Source organism: Camponotus floridanus, unplaced genomic scaffold (genome assembly GCF_003227725.1).
Source record: "Camponotus floridanus strain SB8 unplaced genomic scaffold, Cflo_v7.5 scaffold15, whole genome shotgun sequence".
Taxonomy (NCBI): Eukaryota; Metazoa; Arthropoda; class Insecta; order Hymenoptera; family Formicidae; genus Camponotus; species Camponotus floridanus.
Genome location: NW_020229270.1, coordinates 2,416,769 through 2,428,595, shown reverse-complemented (window position 1 = coordinate 2,428,595; position 11,827 = coordinate 2,416,769). Strand labels below are relative to the sequence as shown.

The 11,827-nt window shown below is 32.3% G+C and overlaps 4 protein-coding genes and 1 long non-coding RNA gene across 8 annotated transcripts; 3 read left to right on the top strand and 2 right to left on the bottom strand.

Annotated features, from left to right (window-relative positions):
* Positions 1-898: 898 nt before the first annotated feature.
* Positions 899-4,402, top strand: LOC105258594 (inner centromere protein). Its single transcript, XM_025406655.1, has 7 exons — positions 899-1,653; positions 1,746-2,678; positions 2,811-2,981; positions 3,085-3,278; positions 3,353-3,731; positions 3,832-3,961; positions 4,072-4,402. The coding sequence occupies exons 1-7, from the start codon at positions 1,219-1,221 to the stop codon at positions 4,263-4,265; spliced, it is 2,436 nt and encodes an 811-aa protein (XP_025262440.1). The 5' UTR covers positions 899-1,218; the 3' UTR covers positions 4,266-4,402.
* Positions 4,403-4,594: 192 nt separating this feature from the next.
* Positions 4,595-6,136, bottom strand: LOC112637278. Its single transcript, XR_003122486.1, has 5 exons — positions 5,958-6,136; positions 5,103-5,872; positions 4,943-5,018; positions 4,798-4,875; positions 4,595-4,714 (listed from the first exon to the last, which is right to left on the bottom strand). It is a non-coding gene; the product is annotated as an uncharacterized LOC112637278 (long non-coding RNA).
* LOC105252824 (tetratricopeptide repeat protein 8) lies at positions 5,422-7,740 on the top strand. Of its 2 annotated transcripts, none has more exons than XM_025406656.1 (8): positions 5,422-5,594; positions 5,664-5,856; positions 5,952-6,084; positions 6,170-6,314; positions 6,407-6,831; positions 7,000-7,171; positions 7,240-7,446; positions 7,521-7,740. In XM_025406656.1, exons 1-8 carry the CDS (start codon positions 5,496-5,498, stop codon positions 7,635-7,637), a joined length of 1,491 nt encoding a protein of 496 aa, XP_025262441.1. In that variant the 5' UTR covers positions 5,422-5,495; the 3' UTR covers positions 7,638-7,740. The 2 variants fall into 2 exon arrangements, with proteins under 2 accessions (XP_025262441.1, XP_025262442.1); XM_025406657.1 differs by having other exon boundaries at positions 5,435-5,594; positions 5,713-5,856.
* A 44-nt stretch (positions 7,741-7,784) lies between these two features.
* Positions 7,785-10,348, bottom strand: LOC105252808 (protein YIPF6). Of its 2 annotated transcripts, none has more exons than XM_011260392.3 (8): positions 9,938-10,348; positions 9,714-9,846; positions 9,442-9,576; positions 9,275-9,353; positions 9,164-9,206; positions 8,960-9,091; positions 8,629-8,786; positions 7,785-8,510 (listed from the first exon to the last, which is right to left on the bottom strand). In XM_011260392.3, exons 3-8 carry the CDS (start codon positions 9,574-9,576, stop codon positions 8,395-8,397), a joined length of 663 nt encoding a protein of 220 aa, XP_011258694.1. In that variant the 5' UTR covers positions 9,714-9,846; positions 9,938-10,348; the 3' UTR covers positions 7,785-8,394. The 2 variants fall into 2 exon arrangements, with proteins under 2 accessions (XP_011258694.1, XP_011258693.1); XM_011260391.3 differs by having other exon boundaries at positions 8,059-8,510; positions 9,737-9,846.
* Positions 10,291-11,691, top strand: LOC105252807 (coiled-coil domain-containing protein 134). 2 transcript variants are annotated; one of them, XM_011260389.3, is made up of 3 exons: positions 10,291-10,447; positions 10,844-11,053; positions 11,159-11,691. In XM_011260389.3, the coding sequence occupies exons 1-3, from the start codon at positions 10,291-10,293 to the stop codon at positions 11,518-11,520; spliced, it is 729 nt and encodes a 242-aa protein (XP_011258691.1). In that variant the 3' UTR covers positions 11,521-11,691. The 2 variants fall into 2 exon arrangements, with proteins under 2 accessions (XP_011258691.1, XP_011258692.1); XM_011260390.3 differs by having other exon boundaries at positions 10,337-10,461.
* The last annotated feature ends 136 nt before the right edge of the window (positions 11,692-11,827 follow it).

Below are 11,827 nucleotides of genomic sequence, written 5' to 3'. Positions count from 1 at the left end.
ATTAAATTAAATCGAAAGGAATTAGGCTCGTTATATATTAAATAACATGATAAGAAAACTAGCGTCTACGAGCCACAGCGGATGGTAAATGCCTGAAAAATTCTTTTTAATTGTACGCGAAATTTTTTAAACGAAAAACACGGCATATGCATATATTTTACTTGGTGCATTTAACCAAGATATAGATTCTCATTTTTGAGAAATTCTATAGAACCCTCTTTACCCCCCTGAAGAGAGGTAGACGAGTACAATTAAAAAGAATTTTTCAGGCATTTACCATCCGCTGTGGCTCGTAGACGCTAGTTTTCTTATCATGTTATTTAATATATAACGAGCCTAATTCCTTTCGATTTAATTTCGATAATAGTTTGGCTTATTTTCGAATATTGGCTTCTCAATTGTCAAAATCTTCATCTGGCCCGCTTGTCGCTAAGACCCCAAAGATAACGCGGAAGAGAGCAGTTCAACGTATTGAAACAATACCAAAAGATGAGGTACTTCATCAAGATAATATTTCCTCAGCGGAGTCTCTTCAGCCTATTAATGAGCAAAAGCAAGAAATAAGCGAAGAGGTAGCAGGTGCTAGAGCAAAGAGAAATGCATCAAAAAGAGCAGCAGAAAATATGAAAAAACAATTACTCTCTACTATTATAATAGTCTCTTTGCTCTAGCACCTGCTACCTCTTCGCTTGTTTCTTGCTTTTGCTCATTAATAGGCTGAATTCAGCCTATTAATTATAAATAATAAATATTCTTTCTTTAAAAATTATTAATAATCCTAAAAATAAATAAAAAAATAATGAATCATTTCTCTCTGCGAGGTATTTAACAGAGGAAGATTTATCAATGTTAATGTTAAAGTTCATTTAATCAATGTGATTCATTAGACAAATATGTTTGTAAGCTACGCGGCTAATAATATGTATAGTTACTTGGTTACAAATCTAGGGAGTGCACATGACATGTCAATTTAATGAACGATGCTGATTGGATGAATCATATTCGAGAGCAACCGAAACACGAACATACCGCGATTGAAGGCAGATATAGATGTCGCTCCAACGATCCTGGTCCTGATTTAAATCAAATAGAAAAGTCGTTACCTTTTCCTTCGGTTGAAGATCCTTCACGTGTCTTGGACGAGCCCGCCAAGAAGTGACTCAATGTGTAACGTTTGGCTTTTGATTCCGTGTCCGAAAATTCCATTCTCACTCTCTCATGATGAATATTAAATCCAAGGATGAGATCCGAGATATAATTAGGAAGGATCTTTTAGATATTCACAATCGTGGCGTGGAACTACGAAAGCATCTCGATGAGAATTTCGATGATAGTTTGGCTTATTTGCGAGCATTGGCTTCTCAATTGTCAAAACCTTCATCTGGCCCGCTTGTCGCTAAGACCCCAAAGATAACGCGGAAGAGAGCAGTTCAACGTATTGAAACAATACCAGAAGATGAGGTACTTCATCAAGATAATATTTCCTCAGCGGAGTCTCTTCAATCTATTAATGAGAAAAAACATAAAATAAGCGAATATGGCGCTAGAGTAAAGAGAAGTGCATCAAAAAGAGCAGCGGATAAAATCAAAAAACAATGTTCTATTTCTCTCGCCGGTAAACTACAACCTGATGATAATGTCTGTACAAAGAAGGTAATAGTAATATTTTTTATATTTTTGTGTGTATGATTACTAAATTATATATAAAAAATTGTATATATATAATGATTTTATGGGTTTTATAGATAAAGAGAGAAAGTCAAGTCAAGAGAAAAAAATCTGTGAGTAGTTCGGATGAAGAGGATAGTAAGAGTAGTTCTAAGTATAGTAAAGTAGATGATAATCTAAGGAAAAAATCTGAACAAGTTGATCAACAACCTATTGTGGCTCTTACAAAAATTAAACAGATTGAAAAGATTGAAGAAAAGAATATTTCTGAATCGTCAAGATCAGTACGTTCAGATGATATTGATGAAGTATCTATGTATGAAGATGCAATTGGAAAACCTATTCCAATTATGAGTTCAACTATAAAGTCTAGTTCTTTTCTGCCTGGAAAATTAATGGACGCTATTGTGGTATTAGAACGTTTGTCACAACCGAAATTAAATGAAACAGTAGTAATACAAAAGTCACAAAATGCAAAAACTAGACAATCAGAAGAAAGAACAAGTAGGGATAACTTACAATCAAATGAGCAAAATATACAATATAACAATTATAATGAATTAATGACAGATGATGAATCATCACCTGAATTAAAGGAACGAAAGAAGCAGATTACTAAGGAAAAAAAATATATAACATCTAATGAGGATGAAATTCCTAATACACCAATGAAAACACTTTTTAAAAACATGATTACATCCACAGTCGCGCACGAAACTAAACATGGATACAAATCGAGTGCATTATTTAGTCCTTATGCAAAAGAGACTGTAAAGAAGCGTGTTGAAGCTTTTGAGCAAGCAGTAATGTATAGTCCCAAGTCAGTCGATGTAGACATTCCAACTAGAGTAACTAGAACAAAAACTCGTGCAATGATTGCTGCAGAGACTGAGGCTAAAATGAGAAATACAGAGAAAAATGTTGCACAAATGTTAGCTCGTAAGTCACTTGCAAAAGCAAAGAGAATTTCATTAGCAAAACAAAAGAAAGGCAATGAAGAATTTAAAGAGGTAAAAACATACATCTATACTTAATTTTATCTTATAATTATTTATATTACTTAACTTTCATTTATATCATGATCCATTTTTTTTAGCATTTGTCACTGATATTTTCCATTAATAATGAATTTTTTCTTTCAGAATACGGAACAAATGTCAGAACAAATTGTTAAATCATTGTTGAATGATAAACCAAATCTAAAGCAAACTCAACTGCAAAAAGTGACACCTTTAAGCAAGACAAAAATAATCCAGCCTTTAATGTCTGGAAATCGTATTCACACTCCTTCACATGCTCAGAATCTTTTAAATGTGAGACTAGTTTACAATTCTATTACACTAAAATATTTATCATTTACACATAGACATATACATTATGTACACATAGACTTATATACATATATTTTGAATTTAGTATCCGAAAACATTAACTGCTTCTCGTACGAATATTGTTAGTAACATCGATTCCTTTATTCAACCTCCAAAAAGTATTAGTAAAGCTAATTCAATAGAGAAATTAGAAAAATTAGGGGATAAAAGACGGCACGAGGAAGATGCAAGAAAGAAGAGAGAGGAAACCTTGAGATTACTTACAGAAGAAAAGAAAAGGTATATAAGAATTTTATAGTGCAAGAAATATAATACAATTGTTGAATTATATTTTGCATTTATTTTAAATTTAGAAAACGACAAGAGAAAGAATTAAAAAACAAATTAGCAAGAGAAGCTAAGGAAAAACAAGAATTGGAAAAACGACAGAAAGCTGAAAAAGAAAGAGAAGAAAGGGCAAAACTAGCACTTTTGATGCAAGAAAAGCAACGCGAAGAATTGGAGAAGAAGCGTCTTGCACAATTGCAGCGAGCGCAAGAGAAGGAAGAACGTCGCAAACTGGAAGAGCAACAAAGATTACAGAAACTGCAAGAACAAGAGGAAACGGAACGTTTGCTTGCCGAGCAAAAACGTCGAGAACAAGAAGCTGAGAAACGTAAGGAAGCGGAAGCGGGAGCCCAAGCTGCTGAGGCATTAAAACAAAAATATCAGATGATTGCTGCTCAAGTTAAAGTGAGAACAAATATTTTTTAAGTCAAAGAAGACCCTGTTTATGCATTGATATAATTAAACAGTTTTATTGATATTTAATGATTTTTTAATTTTTTTTTAGTATAACCAGGATAAACAAGCCAATAATAAAAATCAAGGTGTGACACATTATATGTTGGATAGTGATCCTGATGATGATGAATCAGATGATGAAAGTAGACCGAAACATGAGATACCTTATTGGGCACAGCGTATGTATTTTCTTTTTAGTATTTTATAAAAATTGTTTAAATAAAAATAAAATAAAATATGTATATATCTATCTGGGAGAAAACTTATATATTTCGTTTTTAATTTGCAGCGCAAATCCGTAAAACGCAACTTGCGATACAACGACACATTCCGCAGGAAATTGTTTATAAATTTTTCGATACTCGTAAGTGTACGCCAAATTTAGCTGAAATGTTTACTGGTATAGATAGAAAAAAATTAGCACGTACGTCTAGTGCAATCTGGAAAACACCACCGCGTTTTTCCATGATGGAAACAGAATAAGTCATAATTAAATCTAAGATACTATTACATCTATGTGAAAAACATAAGGGCAAATTGTTCATTGTTAAATCTTGATGTTCATAGAGCGACAATAATGTATGTATTTTTATAATTTGATAATTCATAATTTCCATTTCTTATTTATATACTAATTATTATATAATAATAAGTCATAATTAAATCTAAGGTACTATTACATCTATGTGAAAAACATAAGGGCAAATTGTTCATTGTTATATCTTGATGTTCATAGAGTGACAATTATGTATGTATTTTTATAATTTGATAATTCATAATTTCCATTTCTTATTTATATACTAATCATTATATATATTGTATTCGATAAAAAGAAATTAAAGCCTGTAATATATAAATCCTGCCACTGGATTCTATCAATAAATAGGAAATGAATTCGTTCCACGTTACTTTACCATCGGTCTTACATCTATCTGAAATTGACAATTATATGAAATTTTAGAAACAATTAAAGTAACAATTAACTAACTTTCTTGAAAAGAATTTGAAATTCAACCTGCGGTATTTTTATCTCGAGGATGTCTTGGAAAGCGTCGTATAGTTAAGAAGAATCCATTTCTTTATTTTCTGTCATCTAAGTGCAAACAATATATATTCTCATAATAATAATAAAAAAAGTGCTTAATATGTATAATGCGTACCAAAAAAGCATTATGTAAATGCATCAAAGATTGTATATTTTTCTTCTCGAAATATCGTTCGAATTCTTCTCGTATACTACAACAATAATTATATACTACAACAATAATTATATATTTATAAATTGCGTTACGAATTACAACTGATTATTTTTTCTCTAACCTTGAGTTATTTTTACCAACAAATGCCATTGCAATTTTCTAATAAATAAAAATATGATGACTTTTAATAGCTCAAAATCATGTTAGAAAATCAAGGTATATTTACATCAATTTTGTTCATTTATATTTACAATAAAGAGAAAATGTCAAAAATTATATCGTGTCTCACATGATTAAGAACAAATACCAATCATATATTGTTATACTAATTGATTATTTCTGTTGTACCGTTGAAAAAAGAAGTAATGCAAGGAAGGAATAATCGATAAAACTCCGCTTATATAGGTACATAGATATATGCGATGTATAAGACTCGAAGCATAAGAGTAACACTGTGTAATCGGATCAATGTGGCGAAGCTAATGTTTGCTCCGACATTTACAATATATTGAATATGGAGTTGTTTCAAGCTTTAAGCTTATTCAATCGGCAGAAATACGAGGCGTGCGCTACGATATGCACCGATTTGTTGAGAAAAAATCCGCTGGATCAGGTATACATTTTCTTTCATATGCAGAGAATAGTAATTATTTTTGGATCACCATGAAACTTGGGTTGCCAGGCTGTGTGGGTCTTGAAAATGCGTGCCTTAACATTGCAAGTCTACGTAGATGACATTGAAGGCGAGGAGGAGGGAATTGCGGAAACTCTGTTAGACAATTATGCGATATCAATGATGCCAAGGCCAGGGACTTCATTGAAAAATCCCGGTACCAGTTACACCGGTCAAGGAGTACGACCTAAATCTCAATCCGGTTTGTTATAGCTCACCTGAAAAATGTCAATTCGGATTTTTAGTCTAAGTAGATTATAATATATGTAAATAAAATATGGAATTTTTATTCTAAAGGTAGACCTGTTACCGGGGTAGTGCGACCCGCCACTCAGGCAGCGATGTCCCAATCGATTGAACAAGCATTGAAAACACCGAGGACAGCAATGACTGCCAGGCCGATTACAGCGAGCTCAGGACGTAGTGTTAGGTGGATATATACAATGCATTCATGCATATGTATTAAATATTAAGAGAAAATTGAATCTTGAAATTGTGAATCTTCGTCTTTTAAGACTTGGTACTGCGTCGATGCTGACGGAGCCGGGTGGGCCCTTTATCCAGTTATCGCGCTTGAATATAACTAAATATGCTAATCAACAAAGCATAGCGAAACCGTTGTTTGAATACATATATTACCATGAAAACGATGCGAGATATGTGAGTTACGCGCGCGTGTATATCATATATATAACGTATAAATTATTTAAATATATATTCGTTGTTTTTTAAACTAATATAAAATATCACAGGCATTGGACTTGGCTGTTCAGGCGACCCAAGTCTGTCAGTACAAAGACTGGTGGTGGAAGGTTCAGTTGGGAAAGTGTTATTATACTTTGGGACTAGTGAGAGATGCAGAACAACAATTCAAGTCGGCATTAAAAAATCATAAAAATATCGAAACTATTTTACGATTGATCAGAGTCTACGTCAGGCTCGATCAGCCCTTGACTGCGCTAGACACGTGTAAGAGAGGCCTCGAGTATTTCGCGAATGATGTTACAATTCTGACAGAGATGAGTCGTATATTCGAGGGCCTGAATAATACAACAATGTCCATGAAATATTACAAGATAATTGCGCAGGAAGATGCTTCTCACACTGAAGCGATTGCCAGTATAGGCATGCATCACTTTTATAATGATCAGCCGGAGCTAGCTTTACGTTATTACAGGTATGTGTAATATGTATACAATATGTATATAATTTAAAACGTTGAAAATATAAATAGATTGTAAGTACTTTTTTACTCCTCAATAAATCCTTATATTTTATTTTATTTTATTAAATTTATATATATATATATATATATATATATATATATATATATTTCTTCTTTCAGACGTCTCCTGCAGATGGGTGTACACAATGCCGAGTTGTTCAATAATCTTGGACTCTGCTGCTTTTATGCTCAGCAATACGATCATACTATATCCTGCTTTGAGAGAGCATTGAATCTTGCAACCGATGAAAATTTAGCCGATGTGTGGTATAACATTTCTCACATTGCCATTGTATGTACATATAATTCATAATCTATTATTTTGAAATATAAGTTATAAAGGATATATCCCGATTGCAGACGTTGGGCGATATAATAATGGCCGAGGAATGCTTGAGGCTGGCCATTGCGAGCGATAATAGACATGCTTTGGCCTATAACAATCTTGGCGTAATAGAAATGCGTAATGGGAATGTTACCGCGGCGCGAACCTATTTCCACGCGGCAGCCAACATCGCTAGCTACGTATACGAAGCACATTTTAACAGCGCATATTTAGCTTACGAGGTAATTACTTCTAATTTTCTTCTCTATTATGTATACCGATTATAATTATACATTTGTTTGATACATACACGCAGGTTGGAGATCTACAGACAAGTTATATCGCAGTACAAAAGTCGTTGCTCGCCTATCCTGGACACTACGATAGTAAAACTCTTTTGCAGAAATTGCAAAGATACTTCTCGCATATATGAGATGAACAACGAAAAAGATGTTTCTTATTTTACACTAGATTGTTTTATTTAATATTGTATATAATATAATGATTTTTAAACATAATTCCCTATATATACATAATGTACATGTACAGAAAAGTACAAATTATATTTAAAATTTCTACCGTTTGTTATAATTAAAAAATTGTGATTCGATAAAGAGTAAAAAAATGATCACTAAAATTTATGGAAGTATAGGAAGTATTCAAATGCAGTTCAAAGTCAATGATATAAGCCATCATTATTCATACTACATCGCATGTTTTTTTTTTATTAATCTATATTCCAGGTACATTCAATTGAAACATAGACTATGACTTTTACAGAACAATTTTTTGTAAATCTTAGTCTATGTTTCAATTGAATGTATAATATATCTATTCTGACAATTTCAATCCTTTTTTCATCTTTTTCAGTGAGAAAGAGTATATTTTTGTACAATAAATTTAGCTTAATTGCTAACGTGCAATTAATAGAATTAGGATATAGTTAGAAATCTTATAATTGACATATTGAATGATAATCTAAAGAGATAATAAATACTTGACTACTATATATATATCTATATGTGTATTATTCACAAAAGCATGATACTGGAATATGTCCAAATACGAAAAATATCATATATGAAATACTTGCATTTCCTTCTGTCCCTTCTTTTTTCATCTTTCAGAACTCATACAGAAGGCCAAAGCAATGTAACAGTCTTGTGACAAATTGATTATGGCATTGCATTTTATGTAGTATGGGATATAACTAACCACGATATGACAAAGTAAAAAAGAAAAATTGGATATACCGCCAATGCTTTCCTCCCTGTAGGTTGACTATCGCCAAGGAATGCCATAGATGCTAAAATATTAACATAAACTTTAATATATTTATTCAGATAACAAGAATAAGATATACTGAATTGTAAGTTTCTTACAAATCAATGTAATCATTAATATAATAAAATCAATGCACTCACCATATGTTGCCCACAAAAATCCAATCATAGTGATTATGAATCTTAGGATAAATAAGAGAGTAGTTTGCTGCACTATTAGTATAATTCTGCATAAAATTAATGCAATGGCAGTTGGTAATAGACAATATCCTAAGACACAAACACTTTGGAAGAAAGATCTGCAAATTTAAATTGTTACACATATTTAAAAAAGAGATATAATTTTTTCATAATTATAAAACAATTAAGTTAATCATAATTAATTTTTAATAGTTAATTTTTTCATAATTATAAAACAATTAAGTTAATCATAATATACACACGCATATGCATAGCATATAATCTAACTTACATATTTCCACCCAATAGTTTTGAATTCAATGTAACGACCATAGATCCAATCCATACAATAACAAATACTTCTGCAAACTCAGGTCCTCCATCATTTGAATTATCTGCTGCATCAGTTGAACCTTGTAATATCCTAAATAATAATTATAAATTAATATAAGTGATTTATAGATTTGTTATATATATTTATATAAATATATCTTACATTGCCATAAATGTACATAATATTAATGGTCCCCACAGATCCCCTGAAATATATAACATATTATAGGTCTTTTTTTTTAATACAATAGAGAGGTATTATTTGTAGACTCACATTCCTTAAGTAGACTTTTTTTCTCTTTAGGATATAAAACATGGAAAAACTTCTTGCCTACTGCTCGAACATCCCTCAACTATATCGAATAGAAACGATATAAAAATATAAAAAAATGTTTTTCTACAAATAAATTTTGAAGTTGTAATAGAACAATATACACTTACAATTGTGTCTCTGATAGGTTCATCTAATGTATTAAATTCTGGCTCTCCTAAAGTTGTTGATTTTTGCTTTGTACCTATTGTCATCTCACCCTCAATGTGCTGCGGATCCACAGTGTACGTAACATCATCGTACATCTATTAAAACAAATATCGAATATTAAATTTGATATATATTTTTATAAGAATATATCTCTACAAAAATTGCTCTCCTGGTCTTTCTAACGTGGCAAGGAAAAATGTAAAACGTTTCAAAATATTATGATGTTCGTTACATTTGCAACAGGATGATACTTGCGTCAAGTTTCGTCTCGCCGTCCATCGCCGCCATGTTTACTGTCGACGCGGACATAAATTATTGCGAGGAACTAGAAGGAAGCGCGTAGCGTCGACGATCCCGAGGATGCACTTTAAACATATCAAGAAAAATATCGTCACGTGTACAGTCGATCGACACCTTGTGTACGACATGCTCGCCGAATACGTAACATTTTCTTACCTCGCGGATTTACACTTGCGACTCGCTATTATCGAGAACAACATGAAATCACGAAGATTACGCCGCATTTATGTCGGATTATTCGTGATGTTCCTGATCGTCGATCGACTGGTTTGAGCGAATCGGGACGAATCGCCGATAATTCTCGACGATCCAGAAAGCTGGAAATGACATTCGGCTGGATAAGAAACTCTCGGCAGATGGCATCGGTGTCGTAAGTAGTGAAGATTGCAGCGTGGCTGTGTTCGAATGACATATCAATTAATTCACGCGATTAATATGCCTCGATAAAATAGCGGTGAAGCAACAATCAGTCGGTGACATCGTCTGCTTGCTGGCAAAATTTTTTCACAATGTTCCAGTCACGAATTAATCGGCGAGTTTTCGTTTACGCTGTTGCATTGATCGTGATGGTGTTGGCAATTATCGCGCATGCGCAGGTGGAAAATGACGGACCAATCACCAACGAGCCGCAAAAGAGCGGCGACTCCAAATCCGATGAAGAACTATGTATATGAACTATGGTTTATTGAATTTTATTTTTCATTTTTGCATTTTATTAACTCTATCTTTTACACATTTATATTTTTCTTTTTTTTCAAGTTTGACATGTCACACACACACACACACACACACATTTTAATCTTAAAGATTTAAATAAAAATAAAAATTTAAAAAAAGTATAAAGGCATGACAAAGAAGAACAATGTTAATGCTACATATTTATATTATTGTAAAGATACTCTTTTCATTGGAAAATAGAATAAATGTGCTTTATTTTCATTTTAGTTTATATATATTACTTCATATCTTAAATACTTTAAATTATGAAATTGATAAGCACAATTAATCTGTAACATCTCTTAATTATTTTTAATTTTAACTTTTTAATTTTTTGTAACACAGTTAAAAAACTATTCGTTCAACGACGTAAGGAGCACATAGAAGCTATACAGACTCTCCTAAAAATAAACAATTACGAACGGCTGTACAAAATGATCATGGTGCTAGCTGAAAAAGTAATGGAGGTCATCGAATCCAGTAAAAGTATCATCGAGAAGGCCGATTTCATACCAGATAACAGCTCTTTTCCAAAAGATATCAATGTCAAAGATGGTATAATTATTTAATTGTATATATTTGGAATGAATTTAATGAAAACTATTGAAAAAAATTAATTAAAAGTTATGATAAAAAAATAAAGAGAGATATTTGTCACAGCATTATCTAGCATCCTGGAAAACACTGCGTTCTTTGGAGATATTATTCTGCATTTGCCGGAAATCACTCATAGAATACTGAAGATGCAGCAGAAATGGAATCCTACGATACACTGGTCCTTGAACTTTACCAATCAGATGCGTCACTTGCTGAACAAATCGACCATCACGATGATTCACTTAGTCAAGCAGGAGCTGAGTATCACGGAACGGGATCCGAACTATTCTAATCCGTATAAAAACCGCTGGACACGCTCTGGATACGAACATAAAAAAGAGTACAATGAAAATACCATAAAAAAGAAGCTTGTAAAAAAAGAAAAGCGTAAAAAGGGACCGCAAATTGCTAAAATCGAGTTATGAGTCATCTGCGAGAAGATTCTTCCGACCGGTTCCTAAATCACTTTGTTAAGAATTCTCATGTTGTTAAAATTCTAGGAAAGACGGATATGTTTTTTTCTATCATTTAGAATTAATAGCAATGAGCTTTCCATAATAGCGCATTTCGACAAAGAAACTCATATTTTTAATATCTATATAATAGTATAGAATTGTGATTAATAGGATAATTAAGATTGTGCAAGTTTAACATGCACATTTGTATTTAATATTATCGGGTTACGCGAACATTATTGTACATATCGCACATGAAGATTTCGATAAAAATCTC